At 37.1% G+C, this 19,136-nt stretch overlaps 4 protein-coding genes across 4 annotated transcripts; 2 read left to right on the top strand and 2 right to left on the bottom strand.

The window, feature by feature from the left end:
* Positions 1–1,898: 1,898 nt before the first annotated feature.
* LOC306897182 (uncharacterized protein) lies at positions 1,899–5,476 on the bottom strand. Its single transcript, XM_079461722.1, has 3 exons — positions 5,121–5,476; positions 4,628–5,018; positions 1,899–4,491 (listed from the first exon to the last, which is right to left on the bottom strand). The coding sequence occupies exons 1-3, from the start codon at positions 5,277–5,279 to the stop codon at positions 3,299–3,301; spliced, it is 1,743 nt and encodes a 580-aa protein (XP_079317848.1). The 5' UTR covers positions 5,280–5,476; the 3' UTR covers positions 1,899–3,298.
* A 2,846-nt stretch (positions 5,477–8,322) lies between these two features.
* LOC306897185 (uncharacterized protein) lies at positions 8,323–11,172 on the bottom strand. Its single transcript, XM_079461725.1, has 4 exons — positions 11,049–11,172; positions 10,650–10,808; positions 10,181–10,547; positions 8,323–10,060 (listed from the first exon to the last, which is right to left on the bottom strand). Exons 2-4 carry the CDS (start codon positions 10,806–10,808, stop codon positions 8,880–8,882), a joined length of 1,707 nt encoding a protein of 568 aa, XP_079317851.1. The 5' UTR covers positions 11,049–11,172; the 3' UTR covers positions 8,323–8,879.
* A 758-nt stretch (positions 11,173–11,930) lies between these two features.
* On the top strand, positions 11,931–14,735 carry LOC306897196 (uncharacterized protein). The gene is made up of 3 exons (XM_079461745.1): positions 11,931–12,264; positions 12,367–12,700; positions 12,821–14,735. The coding sequence occupies exons 1-3, from the start codon at positions 12,106–12,108 to the stop codon at positions 13,846–13,848; spliced, it is 1,521 nt and encodes a 506-aa protein (XP_079317871.1). The 5' UTR covers positions 11,931–12,105; the 3' UTR covers positions 13,849–14,735.
* Positions 14,736–15,365: 630 nt separating this feature from the next.
* LOC306897229 (uncharacterized protein) lies at positions 15,366–18,444 on the top strand. The gene is made up of 2 exons (XM_079461802.1): positions 15,366–15,635; positions 16,490–18,444. Exons 1-2 carry the CDS (start codon positions 15,548–15,550, stop codon positions 17,437–17,439), a joined length of 1,038 nt encoding a protein of 345 aa, XP_079317928.1. The 5' UTR covers positions 15,366–15,547; the 3' UTR covers positions 17,440–18,444.
* The last annotated feature ends 692 nt before the right edge of the window (positions 18,445–19,136 follow it).

The following is a 19,136-nucleotide window of genomic DNA, read 5'->3' on the forward strand; positions in this document are numbered from 1 at the left end:
TAAAGAGAGAAAATCAAAGTGATGTAAACACGCAGCGCTCGATGTTTGTCTTTCTTTCTTTCTTTAGTGTGTTTATCGGCGGACTGAAGAGCTGCAGAGCGACTCCTGCTGGACTGGAGACACATCACACTCAACACTAACAAAGATCATTTCATACATAAACTCGTTTTAATGCTGTGAAATCTTAAAATTGTCGCAAACGTGCATATTGCCGACGTTCCGTTGGCTAAACGTCTGATGCATTAAACACACTTTTCTGGAAACACTTCAGTCGTCATCTGATTGGTTCAATTTCACAGGACCGCCTGAAAACAACACGAATCCCTCTGATCTGATCGCAGTGTGATTAATGATTTTAAATATGGAACATTGTACCACACACACAAAATATGAATGTGTTTGTATTGCTGTCAGAAAAATATAAAGATTTGGAAAACAGCAACAGTGACTTTGTTTTTGAAACATTTATTGAACTTCCAGCACAGTTTACTTTCAGATTTAAATAAACACAACGCAACAAATTCTGTGCCATCAGAACATTTCCATTAGACTCAGAAGATGCAAATGAAAGCCCTCATAAAACCGTATTATATTATTTCTTATATATTATAACTTATTATAAATCTGATAATAATCAAGATAATATACCAGGTAACCATTAGATGCATGCTGGACAAGCCCTCGATGAGATTATTCTGATTTGTATGTCAAAGCAGCCAAAAGAGGACTACAAACCGTCATATGAACAAGAAGTTACTAATGAGAAATACAACACAAAATTGATTCATTTGCGTTCATAAAAGAGACAAACAAAGACCTGCAGTTGAAGACTCTCACTGACCAATTCAAACCAATTAAAAGAAAATGATTTCAGATTATATACAGTGTTAATGAAACCCCTTAAAACATAAGACACTATGATGATTCCAGTGCAGTTTGTTCTTCAGCATGTTTCTTCTGATGAGAATTAAAACTTCCTAAATAAGTGAATCTCTCACTGCAGATGGAGCATTGATAAGGTTTCTCTCCAGTGTGAACTCTCTCATGAGTTATTAGATTAGATTTTTTTAGGGAAAGTTTATCACAGTGTGAACACTGATAGAGTTTCTCATCAGAGTGTGTTCTTTGGTGTGACTTTAAAGAATCCGAACACTTTAAGGTTTTTCCACATTCACTGCACTGATACGGTCTCTCATTGGTGTGGACACGCATGTGTTTCTTAACATCAGATAAATGGTTGAATCTCTTGTCACAGTGAGGACATGCGTATGGTTTTTCTCCCGTGTGAATTCTCTGATGAGTAACAAGATTTCATTTGTCTCTAAAATTATTTCCACATTCACTGCAGTGGTAAGGCTTTTCTCCAGTGTGTGTCCTCATGTGAATCTTCATCTTAGAGAAGGAGACACAATTCTTCCCACACTGCTGACAGTGAAACTGTTTCTTCTCATAGGGCTTCTTGTCACTCAAAACTCCTTCATGACGGTTTGTGATAAACTTTTATAAACTGTGTGTGACAGTAATCACACCTTGAATCAGGATGTCAACCGAACGAGAAAAGCATTTGTGACATCAAAATTCATTCAACTTGCATTCGATCTGTGGTAAAATACCAATAAATCCAACTGGATATTTATATTCTGTAGAATAAGCGCTTTCAATATATATATTACTTGAGCATATTTGAGCGTTATGAAAAATGTTACTGGTCATATACATACATGATTTTAAAGGGGCTATTACATATGATGAATATCAGTCTAAATAAGTTATTTTATGTACAACAAATGCAAAATGGGTGCACTTCTCCAGAAACTAGTGACTCTAAGCTTTCAAATGATACAACATATGATAGTCAGAGTCACAGACATACATGTAAACATTAAGGGAATACTTTTCAACGTCATCAGAGTTTATTCACATTTAGCAGAGGCTTTAACCAAAGCCACTTACAAAGAGTTTAGGATCAATAAGGTATATAGCAATAATATATGAGCAATAATACAATAACTCAATATATTTGAAATGGTGTATATAATAGTTGCTTTCTGAAAATAATGTATTTTTCCAAAACTGTAATAATTTTCCTTGTGAACACGTATCTGTCATAAGCATTTGTAATAAAACATCACTGTACCTCAGACATAGTGTATAGATGTTGAAGTTAACTGAGCAGCATAAAACTGATCTGGTTTCTCGCCTCAAAAACAATGAAGTATGTGTATGTATATTACATTTATTCACTCGGCAGACGCTTTTATCCAAAGCGACTTACAAAGTATGAGAGCATATAACATTTTGTCAACACGCAAAACAGTGCCGATAGTTTACAAGATCATGTAACTAGAAGTATTAAAGCTGGAGGAAGCAAGGGAGCGAATGAACAACATAAAAGACAATTAGAAATAAAACATAAAAAATAAAGGACAGGCAGAACAGGCATGTTTTTAGTTGGTTTTTGAAAGTTCATGTAAAAGTGTGTTTGACTGGTTTAGAAGCACTTCCCGTTCCAGTTTATTATTAACGTAAGGGATAATACACAGCTAGCCATGCGTTAAATGGTTGTAATGCACACCTTCCTGCCAATCAGAATCCAGTAATCAAAGAGACAGTGATATAGTTATTTTTAAATAACATTTTTACATTTAAAACATTGAGTCAATTGAATAGTTGTGAAATCTTTGAAATATACCTGATGAATTTAGGGAATATAAGTAAAGAATTAAGAAGATCTGAGTAACTACATTTAATTACGATGGCAAATAAAATTTTGTAAATATAATCAACATCTTTAGTCAAAAGTACAAAAACATGTTTGTTCTGCAGCATGTAAATCAACATCACCTCAATTGTTATATCTTGTATACGGACTGGTGGATCACCAGAACAACAAAACACCAAAATATATGCTGTAAATCAGAACATACAAAGAAGAAACTCATAGAACACAACACAGGTTCATTTCCATTCTTTCATTAGGACAAAAATAATGACTTGCGGATAAAAAGATCCATCTGATTCATGTAAAAAAGATTAGAGAACATGAATTTCACAAGAAAACCAAACTTCGAGTTCAAGAAAAATGATTCCAAGGATATAGTGTAGATGATGCTGTAGATCAGTCAATCCTGGTCCTGCACTGCACATTTTTTATTCTAATCTGACAAACTCATCTGAGGTCTTTACTAACCATCTGATGAGTTGAAACAGGTGTGTTTGATTAGAGAAATATGGGAAATGTGCAGTGCTGGGGTACTCAGGATCAGGAACCAATGATAGATCAAAATAATAAAAGACACTATGATGATTCCAGTGCAGTTTGTTCTTCAGCATGTTTCTTCTGATGAGTCTGAAGATTTTTTAAATAAGCAAATCTCTTGCCACAGATGGAGCAGTGAGAAGGTTTCTCTCGAGTGTGAATTCTCTCATGAACTTTGAGATTATTTCGTTGAGCAAAGCTTTTTCCACAGATGAAGCAGTGATAAGATTTCTCTCCAGTGTGAGTTCTCTCATGAACTTTGAGATTACTTTGTTGAGAAAAGCTTTTTCCACAGATGGAGCATTGATAAGGTTTTTCTCCAGTGTGAGTTCTCTCATGGGATTTCAGGACAGGTTGTTGAGCAAACTTCTTGTCACAATAAAAACATTGGTAAGGTTTTTCTCCTGTATGGATTCTCTGATGAACTCTGAAATTAGATCGTACAGAGAAGCTCTTTCCACAGTCAGAGCAATGATAAGAGCATTGATAAGGTTTCTCTCCAGTGTGAACTCTCTCATGGGTTTTCAGGACATCTGATCGAGCAAACGTCTTGTCACACTGAGAACATTTATAAGGTTTCTCTCCAGTGTGAATTCTCTCATGAAAAATTAGATTAGATTTGGTTAGGAAGCGCTTATCACAGTGTGAACACTGATAGAGTTTCTCATCAGTGTGTGTTCTTTGGTGTTTCATTAAAGATCCTGATTCCCTAAAGGTTTTTCCACATTCACTGCACTGATACGGTCTCTCATTGGTGTGGACACGCATGTGTCTCTTAATATAGGATCTGTAGCTGAATCTCATGTCACAGTGAGGACACGCGTACGGTTTTTCTCCAGTGTGAATTCTCTGATGAGCAACAAGATTTCCTTTCTTTCTGAAATATTTGTCACATTCACTGCAGTGAAAAGGTTTTTCTCCAGTGTGTGTCCTCATGTGAACTATCAGACTAGAAGCGGAGACACAAGGTCTCCCACACTGTTGACAGTGAAAGTGTTTCTTGTCTCTGTGCTCTTGTGAATGACGTCTCTTCTCTTGTAAGGTAGGAAAGCTGATGTCACATCTCCTGCAGGTGAAGAGTTTCTGTTCTGTGTGTTTTCTCTCATGTGTCTCTAAACGTCTCTGTGAACTGAATGTCTTTCCACAGGTGATGCAGGAAAGAGTTTGTGCTGTCAGTCGCTGTTTTGATGTAGAGGCCGTTTCTCCATCACAACATGAATCACCGCTCTCATCTGAAACAAACACAACAGTGTTAAGAAGAAGCTCCAGCACATCTGACACTACATCAGTGTTGACTTTTTGGTGCATTTGTAACTCAAGGGAGAACAGGAACTGTTAAGTTGTGATAAAACAACAAAAGAAACATACCTGAAGGAATAAAATCATCATCATCATGATTCTCATCTTCTTCTGCTTTGGGTTCTGTTTTTATCTCCGGGTTCTCCAGTTTGACCGAAGGAACAAAATCATCATGATGTTCTTCTTCTTCCTCTGATGTGGGTTCAGTTTTGATGTCCATCAGTTTCCTGCAGTCCATCAGTCTGACAGAACACATGTTCAGTGGTCTGGTGTTCAGGATCTGCTGTTCTCCAGCGTTACAGACAGAATCCAGAGACTCTGTGGAGGTTTGATCAGTAGATTCATCCTGATTCAAGGTGTGATTACTGTCACACACAGTGTCCTGAGCGTCTGTGGGGTTTGTGTCAGTATAACAGAGTAAAGTGAGGCTGAGCTCGGAGTCCTGTGTGTGTCTGGATTTCTGTTCAGAGAGGAAATATATTGACATAAAGCTCTAAAGTGTCACAGTGACATTAAAGTAGAAACATTTAAAAACAGTCAATGATGTTGAATGTGTCCAAACCTCTGTGTTGAGTTCATGTCCTCTTGTCCTCAGCTTTTCCTCCAGTAACTTCACCTCTTTCTTCAGCTGACAGATTTCTGTGATGAAATCATCAATATCCAGCATGGACACATCAGTTCCTACTGATTTACAGCACATCTGTGACGTCATCGTCAACATCTACACACACACAACACTCTGTTTACACTCATGAAAACACTAAAGAGAGAAAATCAAAGTGATGCAAACACGCAGCGCTCGATGTTTGTCTTTAGGCTTGTTTGAGATGAGCAAAATCTGCGCAGAACCGATCACCGGTGATCACCGCGAGATGCATGCCGGTTAGAAAAGTGTCCGAGTTATGTCCGCCTTGCTCTGACGTCATGCTGACGTGTGCCAAAAAACTCTCGCGACGGCGAGGCGGCTGTGTCGGATTGAGCAGTCGAGCGCAGTTGCTCTCCTCCGACTGCGCTGTTCAAAAGATGGGAAACAACTGACTGACGACACAGCTTCACGCTCATTGGCTGAGAATGTCAACTGATACATTTTCTATTCATTCTAAGAATTAGATTACGCATCTGTTTATTTATATTTTCTGTTGGACTTTTAATTCAGTCCGGCATGTGCGTGCGTGCGTGCGTGCGTGCGTGCGTGCGTGCGTGCGTGCGTGCGTGCGTGCGTGCGTGCGTGCGTGCGTGCCTCTTCTCTTAGCAACCCCCACTTACTGACCACATTCCGATCTCTGGAAAACAACATCTGGCCACTGGGGCACTTTTCTGAAACCAGCTTTTGTCTGCAATTTTACTTGACTTTAACGAAACATCTTTTCAATAGTTATATAGCGTACACATGGTTATATAATTAAAACACATCTATTAAACTTAAAACACTTCATAATTTTGACACACACACAAAAATGTACTTAAAAGACAAAGAAACACTCATTGATTTTATCCATTGATCTTAATTCCGACATTACCTACAAACTACACAAAAACAAAACACGCCTAGTGAAGTTAAGAATTAGGACATCTTTGTGTGGTTTCATCTGAGAAGTGTCTGGGTCTTAAAACAAGGGAAGAAATTCTGAAGAATGTTTGCTACAATACAGCTTTGACTTGCATGGTATGTGTGGGAATTAAGATCAATGTAGACCGATATAGAAATGGATGAGTAATTTTGTTTTAATCAAATGTATTTTCCCACGTGACATGATTAAAGTTTAATAGATATGTTTTAATCATGTAACATTTGTTTTAATCATATTGTGTGCTATATAACCATTGAAATTTTGTTTAATTACATTGACACAGAAGGCAATTCAACTTGCAAACAAAGGCTGGTTTCAGAGAGTTCCTGTCAGATGCTGTTTTGCAGAGGATGGAATGTGGTCAGCAAGAGTTCAACAGGACCTGATTGGTTGCTCAGGGAAGATGCAAGCGGATGACTCGTGTATGGAGGAGGAAACCCAGCACTGTAGGAAAGAAACTTTTAAATCTGATGAATAAACTCTATTACTTTTAAAATAGTTTGTTCCCCTCATCCTTCCAGATTTTGAACACGCAGGACTGTAAATATTATAGTCCTACAATGTGCATTAGCATCAAATGAAACACCACATTGTGAGTAGCCTAATGCTGGGTTTTGACTTGTTGGATTATTGCCATTGAATGTATAATAATCTGTTTCATGATGTTAACAATACTCTTGAAATGTTCCAAAATTATTCTTAAACCATTACTAAGGTGATAAACCAACCTGTTAAGCTAGGATCATCTTTTTTCATACAGGATTGTGCAATTTTCTGTAGACTGTGTTGCCTAAATCCACCAAACTATATATTAAAAAACATTTGTGATTAAAAAATGGCAAATTGTGAAATGTCAACAGACTTTGCGTGGCTCAGTGGTTCTGGTCGTGTTGTTTTCTTGATGATGAGCACCCAGATTCCTGATGTTATATTTACATTTACATTTATTCATTTGGCAGACGCTTTTATCCAAAGCGACTTACAAGTAGTTTTATACAGTGTCACATTACTGCAGAGCAATCAGGGGTAAGGTGTCTTGCTCAAGGGCACTTCAGTCATGACCTGCTGACACTGAGATTAGAACCTTCTGATCACAAGACCAACACTCTAAGCACTAGGCCACAACTGACCCATATATGTTGAAAGACAGTTTCTCATACACGTAGTCAAAAGTGTTTATTAATAAGATGGTATAAATTGTGGGTTAAATAATTGTGTAAAGAGACTTCTTTGCTCTTTTATTTGTCAGCTCTTCTTTGGCCAAAAATAAACTTCCTTCTTTTTGGAAAAGACACAAATCATTGTCTGGGTGTATTTTCTTTAAACAGTTTTTGTACGATTTTAAGAGTTCAATGTCCTTTTTAGTCACTGTTTACCAGGAAAAGTTCATTTCTGTAAAGCTGCTTTATAATGATGCATATTGTAATATAAAGTTATATACAAATACAACTGAACCTTCTTATTACTGTAAATACTCAAAACCGTTCCAGAGATAGTTTTTCAAACTTCTCACAGATGATACGCATTATTCTTTCTTTCAAACACATTTTTGTCATTTCTACACTACTTAAAATCACACAAAACAATGACCTGTGAACGGACTATATATTTCAGTTAATTAAATATACAGTTAAGGATTGAAAATATAAAGTAGGATTGAATGGTAAAGTGTATTTTTTAACCATCTGGGACCCCGCCTGCAAACCCAGTTGAATTACTTTTTTGTGATTTACTGTTGTCTCTTTATGTAATATCATTCTACATAACGTAAAGAAGGATCTGTGTAAATATAATTCTTTGATTCTTTTGATCTATAGATCCAACTATGGATATGAGTTCTTGATCTTAAAGGATTTGAGCCCAGTTTCATTAGACAGGATATATACTCAAATATATTGGGATATTGACCCTTCCAGTCAACCACGAGATGGACACAGAGAGGAACGGGAAAACGGCAGGCGAGAGACGATGAGAAAATAAAACGAGCAAAGTTTATTAAATGATATACGCTGCGTTTCTTCGTCTGCGTTTCTTCGTTATAGAGAACCTTGAGACCAGTGAAAACTCATATCTACACAATACAAATACAGCATCCTACATAAGATTAAACAGCATTAAGAAAAGTCAAATAGAGTAGAATGAAAATAATATAATATATAACTCATTAATATATATAAATTAATAAAGAATAATGATGAAAATAAAACATGAAAACAAATGTATGTCTGTACTCTTGAGTCACATATTTATCATCTCTCAGATAACATACAAACAAATTCTTACATATCTATTTTTTCTTAAAGTCAAATCTGAGAAAAAGTTATGATTATATTGTGTTTCTGGATAAAACGGAACAAAGCTGTCGTAAATAAAATCAATAAATTCTCAAAGCTAGGAGAAATGCAGTTTGTAAAGTAAAATTTGTAAGATAAAGTGTTGAACATGTTTATGGGTCGACAGGATGACGTTGGCTCAGTTTACTGACAAAAAAACCTTTACAAATCAACTAAAATGAATTACACACTGATGATCAATATAAACATAAATCCCATTTCATAATTTAAAAAAATGTACATGTGTTCTGGATCCACTCTAAATATAAAGAAAAATATATTGTGAACATAAAATTTCAAATCCTCAAACAAACGCTCATCCTCACATGTTTAAGGCGTGTGTGCAGTGCAGATTGTCATCATCACAGAACAAGCCAACTGCAATAACACATGCTTTTCACACTGTGCCACAGAAACCTATGAGGCTTTTCCTGCAGTTTGTTCTTTTGTATGTTTCTTTTCGTGAGCTCGAAAACTTCCTAACTGAGCGAATCTCTGGCCGCAGACCGAGCAGTGATAAGGTTTCTCTCCAGTGTGAATTCTCTCATGGGTTTTCAAGAAAACTGCTTGATTGAACGTCTTGTCACACTGAGAACATTTGAAGGGTCTTTCACCAGTATGAAGTCTCTGATGTGTCGCTAAATAGGAACGGTGAGCAAAACTCTTCCCACAAACACAGCAGGGATGAAGTTTCTCTCCGGTGTGAATTCTCTCATGAAAGCTGAAAGAAGTTGGTGTAGAAAATCTCTTTCCACAGTGAGAGCAGAGGTAAGGTTTCTCTCCAGTGTGAATTCTCTCATGACGTATCAGATGAAATTTCTCACGGAAACGTTTATCACAGTGTGAACACTGATAGAGTTTCTCATCAGAGTGAGTTCTCTGGTGTACCTTCAGACCATGTGACTGTCTAAAGGTTTTTCCACATTCACTGCACTGATACGGTTTCTCATTGGTGTGTAAACGCATGTGTTCCTTCATATGAGGTTTGTGGTTGAATCTCTTGTCACAGTGAGGACACTTGTGTGGTTTTTCTCCAGTGTGAATTCTCTGATGAGTAACAAGATTTGCTTTGGTACTGAAATATTTGTCACATTCACTGCAGTGATACCGTCTCTCATTAGTGTGCAAACGAACATGCATGTTTAAACTAGATGAATCGCTGAATCGCTTCTCACAGTGAGGACACTCGTAAGGTTTTTCTCCCGTGTGAATTCTCTTATGAGTAAAAAGATATTGTTTGCTGCTAAAATATTTGTCACATTCACTGCAGTGGAAAGGTTTTTCTCCAGTGTGTGTCCTCATGTGACATTTCAGACTAGAAGAAGATCTAAAACTCCTCCCACACTGCTGACAGTGAAAGTGTTTCTCGTCTCTGTGCTCTTGTGAATGACGTCTCTTCTCTTGTAAGGTAGGAAAGCTGATGTCACATCTCCTGCAGGTGAAGAGTTTCTGTTCTGTGTGTTTTCTCTCATGTGTCTCTAAACGTCTCTGTGAACTGAATGTCTTTCCACAGGTGATGCAGGAAAGAGTTTGTGCTGTCAGTCGCTGTTTTGATGTAGAGGCCGTTTCTCCATCACAACATGAATCACCGCTCTCATCTGAAACAAACACAACAGTGTTAAGAAGAAGCTCCAGCACATCTGACACTACATCAGTGTTGACTGAGGATGAGAAACAAGAGATTGAAATATTGTGATCAGACAACAGATGAAACAAACCTGAAGGAATAAAATCATCATCATCATGATTCTCATCTTCTTCATCAGTGTGATGTTCTTCTTCTTCATCAGTGTGATGTTCTTCTTCTTCTTCTTCTTCTTCTGTGGTTTGTGTTTTGATGTCCACCAGTTTCCTGCAGTCCATCAGTCTGACAGAACACATGTTCAGTGGTCTGGTGTTCAGGATCTGCTGTTCTCCAGCGTTACAGACAGAATCCAGAGACTCTGTGGAGGTTTGATCAGTAGATTCATCCTGATTCAAGGTGTGATTACTGTCACACACAGTGTCCTGAGCGTCTGTGGGGTTTGTGTCAGTATAACAGAGTAAAGTGAGGCTGAGCTCGGAGTCCTGTGTGTGTCTGGATTTCTGTTCAGAGAGGAAATATATTGACATAAAGCTCTAAAGTGTCACAGTGACATTAAAGTAGAAACATTTAAAAACAGTCAATGATGTTGAATGTGTCCAAACCTCTGTGTTGATTTCATGTCCTCTTGTCCTCAGCTTTTCCTCCAGTAACTTCACCTCTTTCTTCAGCTGACAGATTTCTGTGATGAAATCATCAATATCCAGCATGGACACATCAGTTCCTACTGATTTACAGCACATCTGTGACGTCATCGTCAACATCTACACACAAACACACAGAATAATGTTTGTATTGTGATTATAAATGACAGCGGCTGAATCTACACACAACTGGACAGTTTGTAACTTTTGTTTTCTTCCACAATATTAAAACTCATGTTTGTTTTGAGATTAGTTTCATTTGTTGTGTCGTCACTGAGCAGTTATATTATCAGTTGATAGACAACATTTACACACATCGGTCACTTGATCACAAATCAGATTTAAACACGATATTCTTACTTTTCTTCTCGTTTGTTCTGAAAGTGTGAAAGTCTCAAAGCGTCCAACACAAAACAGAGAGAGAATTTTTCATCTATTGTCAATAAAACACTAAAGAGAGAAAATCAAAGTGACGTAAACACGCAGCGCTCGATGTTGTTCTTCTTCTTTTTAATGGCGGAGGAAACTTACTGTTTAGCTGAATAACCGCCACCTATCGGACTGGAGTGTGAGACAAAGATTGGCATACGACGGGATAATAAAATATAATTATAATATATTAATTTGTCGCGTCTCTTTGCAAAAACGAATCAAATATGACTTTATGTTCTTTCTTTTATCAGCAAACTAAAGAACTGCAGAGCGACTCAATGATTCACAATCACCAGTAAACGCATGTGGACGCTTCTTCAAATAACGTCTTTAATAAATCCCATATAAACTCACACTTGTCCCCTATATCATTTTATTATTCTTTTTTTAAATATTGTATTATATGGTGCGATATGATGTCAAGATCAATCTTAAGTGTGAAAATACGACAAATAGTGTATTTAGTCGTCTCGTGCACTTTCCTCCACAGCCATTGAGAGTTAAAGACCCTAAAATACTCCCAACTGAGGTTCATAGCTGAACAATAACGGAATTATCCCCTTATGTCATGTTGTAATTTTCTTAATTTTGTATTTATATTATTTATATAATTCTTCCTTTTATAAATCATCTTTTTTCGGGGTTTTTGTCCTAAACCTGCATATATAATTCCTGTTTGTATTAAGAGCTGCTCCCTCAGGCTTTGTCTTTTCTGTCTTATTCTGTCGAGTGACGTAACCCTATTTTTACAAATATAAAAACCATCAAGTTACATATGAAATAATGTTTGAGAAATATAACATGATCGTCATATGACACAAGTGATGAGTCTCCAGTCCAGCAGGAGTCGCTCTGCAGCTCTTCAGTCCGCCGATAAACACACTAAAGAAAGAAAGACAAACATCGAGCGCTGCGTGTTTACATCACTTTGATTTTCTCTCTTTAGTGTTTTCATGAGTGTAAACAGAGTGTTGTGTGTGTGTAGATGTTGACGATGACGTCACAGATGTGCTGTAAATCAGTAGGAACTGATGTGTCCATGCTGGATATTGATGATTTCATCACAGAAATCTGTCAGCTGAAGAAAGAGGTGAAGTTACTGGAGGAAAAGCTGAGGACAAGAGGACATGAACTCAACACAGAGGTTTGGACACATTCAACATCATTGACTGTTTTTAAATGTTTCTACTTTAATGTCACTGTGACACTTTAGAGCTTTATGTCAATATATTTCCTCTCTGAACAGAAATCCAGACACACACAGGACTCCGAGCTCAGCCTCACTTTACTCTGTTATACTGACACAAACCCCACAGACGCTCAGGACACTGTGTGTGACAGTAATCACACCTTGAATCAGGATGAATCTACTGATCAAACCTCCACAGAGTCTCTGGATTCTGTCTGTAACGCTGGAGAACAGCAGATCCTGAACACCAGACCACTGAACATGTGTTCTGTCAGACTGATGGACTGCAGGAAACTGATGGACATCAAAACACAAACCACAGAAGAAGAAGAACATCACACTGATGAAGAAGATGAGAATCATGATGATGATGATGATTTTATTCCTTCAGGTTTGTTTCATCTGTTGTCTGATCACAATATTTCAATCTCTTGTTTCTCATCCTCAGTCAACACTGATGTAGTGTCAGATGTGCTGGAGCTTCTTCTTAACACTGTTGTGTTTGTTTCAGATGAGAGCGGTGATTCATGTTGTGATGGAGAAACGGCCTCTACATCAAAACAGCGACTGACAGCACAAACTCTTTCCTGCATCACCTGTGGAAAGACATTCAGTTCACAGAGACGTTTAGAGACACATGAGAGAAAACACACAGAACAGAAACTCTTCACCTGCAGGAGATGTGACATCAGCTTTCCTACCTTACAAGAGAAGAGGCGTCATTCACAAGAGCACAGAGACAAGAAGCCCTATGAGAAGAAACAGTTTCACTGTGAGCAGTGTGGGAAGAATTTTTTTACAACTTCTTCTAATATGGGAGTCCACATGAGGACACACAGTGATGAAAAACCTTTCCACTGCAGGGAATGTGACAAATATTTCAGCACTAAAGCATATCTTGTTACTCATAACAGAATTCACACGGGAGAAAAACCCCATAAGTGTCCTCACTGTGACAAGAGATTTACTGACGTATACGGTCTGAAGTCCCACGTGTTCGTGCACAGTGATGAGAGAAGGTTTCAGTGCAGGGAATGTGGGAAAAGTTTTAAGCAGCCAACTGCTCTTACAATACACCAAAAAGTGCACTCTGAGAAACTCTATCAGTGTTCACACTGTGATAAACGTTTCTGTCAGATAGCTCATCTGACATCTCATGAGAGAATTCACACTGGAGAGAAACCTTACCTCTGCTCTCACTGTGGAAAGAGCTTTTCTGATCCATCTCATTTCAGAGTTCATCAGAGAATTCACACTGGAGAAAAACCTCATCACTGCAGTGTTTGTGGGAAGAGTTTTACTCAACATACTACCCTACTAAAACACCAGAGAACTCATACAGGTGAAAGACCTTATAAATGTTCTCAGTGTGACAAGACGTTTGCTCGATCAGATGTCCTGAAAACCCATGAGAGAGTTCACACTGGAGAGAAACCTTATCAATGCTCCATCTGCAGTGAGAGATTCACTTATTTAGGAAGTTTTAATTCTCATCAGAAGAAACATGCTGAAGAACAAACTGCACTGGAATCATCATAGCGCTGTTAGGGTCAATATCACTTTAAAAGGTACAGATCACCCAAAAATCTACCATTTTCTCTCATTTGGTTGTAAATCTTTATGCGAGTCTTCTGTAGACAACAAAAGAAGATATTTAGAGAAATGTCTCAGTGGTTTTGTGTTCATACAGTGGAAGTCAATGGGGCTTAGTGTTGTATTGTCGTCAACATTCTTCAGAATATCTTTATTTGTGTTCTGCAGAAAATAAAAGCTTATATAGGTTTAGAGAGTGGATTGGTTTTGGGTCTGATCATTAATCTGGTTTAATCAGGCTTTCAGTTTTGTCTGGGTAGTTTTGATAGTTTAGCCTGTATTTACACCATGCTGGATCAACAATAAAAGCAACAATGTTTCAATCGTAAAAGTGTAAGAATCGTGTGATTTCAACATTGTTTTTCAATACAGTCGAAGCGCTTGTATCTACTATATGCTACACAGATTTTGATTGATCCAAACTTGATTGCATCAATCTGCAAAACATGCGCTTAAGAATGCTGATGATTTATCTGTTAAGTACTTGAGAAGAAAGGCTGTGTTTTAAAAAAAAAGTGTTCTTGAAGATATTATATTGTGCAGTTTTCATTATTTACTTATAAATAATATGTCCTAATGGCAGTCCTGGCCATCTGAAGATGTGTTGATATTCAGCAGTATACAGCTCATGTGATTTGTGTTATACTCCTGCTAATAGACATGTATTTAAATGTGATTAAACTACAATATAATTTTTTGAAGGGAGTGGTATTCAAAATTGTGTATTTAAGTTTTTAGCTGGTTGAATGTTTATAGAAATTAAAAAAAAATGTATTTACAAATATAGCTTTGTGACGTTTTTCACTGTTGTGTAATGTCTGTGTTCATCTGACATTCGTAAATCAGTCCCGGCTAGCACAGGCACTTCTATAAGATGTCTGTTTAACATCTTTGAAAGAGCGCTTTTACATTCTAAATCATTATACACATCTTAAACGTAAACATTTGACAGCAGACATCTGCGAGATGTCTTGCAGATGTAAATATAGACATTAAATAGATGTTTGTGTGCTTTAGCAGACATCTCATCGATGTACCTGGCTATCTGGGAAAGGACAAAAATGTGTATGTGTTGAAATAGAATTCAATGAACTCCTGTAGTAGTGTTTTTAGGTCGGGTCAAGTACAGCACAAGTATTTGTCTGATTCAAACATTGTATCTGTCAAAAGCTGACATTCGGTGTTGGATGTAGAATAAACTAAATTAGTTTTTTTTTGCCATTTATTCAGTTTAAAGTAGAAATTATAGTATTCAGTTAGTCTTCAGTACTGGTCAAAAACTGAAATTATTCTGCACACGAAACTAATTTTGACATACTCAACTTTACACTCACTTACACTACCGTCACTTAAGATTTAAACTGATATTCTCGCTTTTGTATTAAATAAACGTGTAAAATGAGCTGTGATGAGCCTCCAGTCCAGCAGGAGTCGCTCTGCAGCTCTTCAGTCCGCTGATAAACACACTAAAGAAAGAAAGAAAGACAAACATCGAGCGCTGCGTGATTTTCACGCGTTGGCGAAACGGAAGTAAACGAAACTTTATCTGGACGCAATAAATCATTCGCGGTTTTGATAGAAACAAAGACACGAGCAGAAATGTGGGAATATCGCGTTTAGTTCTTGACATGTTGAGGAGAACAGCATGTGTTCTGTCAGACTGATGGAGATGAGAAGAGAAACCACAGCAGAAGAAGAAGAACATCACACTGATGATGATTTCATCCCTTCAGGTATATTATACTTGACTGAACTGTTTTTCATGATCATAAAAACCTTGTAATTTCTAAGGTACGTGTTAGATACTAGAGATGCACCGATTGTATTTTTATTGGCCGATTTTCGATATCTTTGAGGAGGACGAAGATTTAAATGTGTGGTTGCACTTTGGTTGTCAGATTGCACATGGAACAATATCAGTGTCAAAACTGTTTACTGTTACACACTTTACTGTGATGTAAATTAATCGATTCAATTATTTTCCTAAGTAATAACGCAGTTTAGTTGATGTTGGCATGAATATACTCTGTTTTGATGTAGCGGCTGGAAGTCTCTTTGGGAGAACTGAAGTCGACTTCTGCTGGCAAATCTACTAAAAATTTGTCTTCAGGAGATTATTTTCAGTTGACTATATTCATGACTCCTTGTTCATCATAACTGGTCCTTACTGATAATTCCCTTGAAGCGTAACTAACCAAATGCTGGGGTGATATAATGTTTCTACAGACGTCTTTTCTGAAGGTGTATGCTGAACATGTATCTCTTTAATCCCTATCGGTTCCTGTGTTGGTCTGTGAGATGAAGTTCTCTTTACCATGTCGAAGTAAAATCTGTTTAGACATCTCAAAGTGCGAACTCGATAATAGATTTGGATTGTATTTGATAATAGTTTAATATAACAATTTTCAATTGATGTTTTAGAATTAGAACAATTATTATATTTGCTAGATTTTTATAGATGGCAGACTTCATGTTATTCGTTATTTCCACTTTAATGGATGCACTGAAAATCAGAGGTCTTCAGAGGATGACTTTTTGGAGATGCAGATTGTTCAAAACATTATTAACGCTGTTGTGTTTGTTTCAGATGAGAGCGGTGATTCATGTTGTGATGGAGAAACGGCCTCTACATCAAAACAGCGACTGACAGCACAAACTCTTTCCTGCATCACCTGTGGAAAGACATTCAGTTCACAGAGACGTTTAGAGACACATGAGAGAAAACACACAGAACAGAAACTCTTCACCTGCAGGAGATGTGACATCAGCTTTCCTACCTTACAAGAGAAGAGACGTCATTCACAAGAGCACAGAGACGAGAAACACTTTCACTGTGGTGTAAAGTCTTTCCACTGCAGTGAATGTGGAAACTATTTCAGCACTAAATCAAATCTTGATGCTCATCAGAGAATTCACACGGGAGAAAAACCCCACAAGTGTCCTCACTGTGAGAAGAGATTCGGCCGTAAAACCCATCTGAAGAGACACGTGCGTGTCCACACCAATGAGAGACCGTATCAGTGCAGTGAATGTGGAAAAGGCTTCAGGGATTCAGGTTGTCTCAAGTCCCACCAAAAAATACACTCTGAGGAGAAACTCTATCAGTGTTCACACTGCGATAAACGTTTCAGTCATAAATTTCAGCTGATACCCCATGAAAGAATGCACACTGGAGAAAAACCTTACCTCTGCTCTCACTGTGGAAAGAGATTTTCAACACAAAGTTCTATTAGTGTTCATCAAGCAGTTCACACTGGAGAGAAACCTCATCACTGCAATGTTTGTGAGAAGAGTTTTAGTCGACTTGACATTTTATTGAATCACCAGAGAACTCATACAGGAGAAAAGCTACACAAGTGTTCTCAGTGTGACAAGATATTCGCCCGATTAGATGTCTTGAGAGTCCATGAGAGAGTTCACACTGGAGAGAAACCTTATCACTGCTCCATCTGCAGTGAGAGATTCGCTCAGTTAGGAAGTCTACGAGCTCACCAGAAGAAACATGCTGAAGAACAAACTGTACAAGAATCATCTTAACGTCTTTTACTAGTTTTATTTACAGCCTCTTTTACTTTGATTCGTGTTGTCTTAAAATCAGTTTTCTGCGATCTGAAAGGATCAGTCTCAATCAGTCAGGGACGGTCTTCAATTGCAAGTTAATCGATTTCTCATAGGAATGAAAATGAACCTAGTGAACTGAGGCCTTGAAGCTCTCATACGACATCAAATTTACATTTAATAAAAACACATGATTACAAAAACATTTTTCTTATTCATTTTTTTTAAATTATTATTACTATTTGTATTACTAATGGCATAGACTACATAATAGAGAACATTCACAACAAAAGTAAAAAAAGGTTGTCGACTTAGAGTCTGTAAATGTGATGATTTTATATTTGCTCTACCTGTTTGTATACATGATTTATATTGACTAACACATTGGCTGCATTATCACTGTATGCCTGGTGTATTTAACCAATAACCTTATACGACTATAATATCATGCAGGTAAATCTCACTGATGAGAAGGTTCTTCTAATAGTTCACTACGTGTTCAACAGTACATGATCTTGAGAACAATGTGTGCTGTTTTCTTATGAATGAGTTGGGCTGGGTTTCCCGTTCTTAAGACTATTCGCTACCACTCTTTAGGTATAATTTAAGGATGACGTAGCATTAAGAAAGTTTCGAGAAACCCAGTCTTAATTTGTCTGAACTAAATATTTACGTGATTTTGCTGACAGATTAGCCTGCTCAAAGAATTTGAGAGGATTGACGCCCAACGGTAACTTGATATTTAAATGGTTGATTTTTGCGCTTGATCAGGCGCCATATGCTGGTGGTTGTTTAAAATGACAAACGCATCATTGTGAGAACGTTCACCACAACATGTAGAAACAGCAATGTTCCAGATCGGAGAAGGAAAAGCCGTTTGATGATGATTTTATTCTCTAAGGTTCATTGTTTTTGTTCTTTGATGAGGTGCTTGTTTCACTTGCATTAGATAAACAATAAATAAATAAATATTTTTTTCTGACTGATATAAGTTTTTTCTGACTGATGTAAGATATAGATGTGGGATGTTTGAAACTGCATGTTTGAGGTCCTGCGACAATATTTCACAGGATTCATTTTGATAATCTGTAAAAATATGCTGAGACTGATATGCAAATATTGTTCCTTTTTTGTCCTCCCTTTTATTTTTTTTTAATATAATCAGTGTTGGGTTAGTTACTAAGTAATTAGTTATTGTAATTCTATTACTTTTCTAAAGTAAGGGATTATTCTTGTTTTTTCTGTAATTTCATTACAGTTACTTCTGATGTAATTAAAGTAAATACTTTATGTAATATATGTATGTGAAATAGTGGAATTGACATCTAAATTCAAAGTCTATCTTTAATATTTGCGCCATTCCCTGTGAGGCCGTTTTTTAAACTTTAGTTAGCATGTAATGTTTGAAAAATACCTGCAAAATGATAAAAGCTCAAAGCTCACTGGTAAGTGAGATATTGGATGGGTCCGAAATCACATATACTGTGTCAGTACGTTCTATATTGTCTGACTAGGAGTAGTTTGAATTAATTTTGGACAGTCATGTGACCCGTATGCTCTTTGACCTATGACGTATCAACAACAACCTACACGTCAGCGTTGATAAATAACATACATTTATTTATTGGCACTTAATGGTCAGCTATATTATTTGATTTTCTTTTGAGATTCCCGTA

This window comes from Barbatula barbatula, assembly GCF_947034865.1.
Source record: "Barbatula barbatula genome assembly, chromosome: 8".
Classification (NCBI taxonomy): Eukaryota; Metazoa; Chordata; class Actinopteri; order Cypriniformes; family Nemacheilidae; genus Barbatula; species Barbatula barbatula.

Bases quoted from the DNA above. Each gene is read 5' to 3' on its own strand.
- LOC306897185 (XM_079461725.1), bottom strand. From the start codon at position 10,808: ATGTTGACGATGACGTCACAGATGTGCTGTAAATCAGTAGGAACTGAT. The intron at 10,548-10,649 runs GTTTGGACACAT...CTCTCTGAACAG, and splicing joins GACATGAAATCAACACAGAG to AAATCCAGACACACACAGGA. The intron at 10,061-10,180 runs GTTTGTTTCATC...TGTTTGTTTCAG, and splicing joins TGATGATTTTATTCCTTCAG to ATGAGAGCGGTGATTCATGT.
- LOC306897182 (XM_079461722.1), bottom strand. From the start codon at position 5,279: ATGTTGACGATGACGTCACAGATGTGCTGTAAATCAGTAGGAACTGAT. The intron at 5,019-5,120 runs GTTTGGACACAT...CTCTCTGAACAG, and splicing joins GACATGAACTCAACACAGAG to AAATCCAGACACACACAGGA. The intron at 4,492-4,627 runs GTATGTTTCTTT...TGTTTGTTTCAG, and splicing joins TGATGATTTTATTCCTTCAG to ATGAGAGCGGTGATTCATGT.
- LOC306897229 (XM_079461802.1), top strand. From the start codon at position 15,548: ATGTGTTCTGTCAGACTGATGGAGATGAGAAGAGAAACCACAGCAGAA. The intron at 15,636-16,489 runs GTATATTATACT...TGTTTGTTTCAG, and splicing joins TGATGATTTCATCCCTTCAG to ATGAGAGCGGTGATTCATGT.
- LOC306897196 (XM_079461745.1), top strand. From the start codon at position 12,106: ATGTTGACGATGACGTCACAGATGTGCTGTAAATCAGTAGGAACTGAT. The intron at 12,265-12,366 runs GTTTGGACACAT...CTCTCTGAACAG, and splicing joins GACATGAACTCAACACAGAG to AAATCCAGACACACACAGGA. The intron at 12,701-12,820 runs GTTTGTTTCATC...TGTTTGTTTCAG, and splicing joins TGATGATTTTATTCCTTCAG to ATGAGAGCGGTGATTCATGT.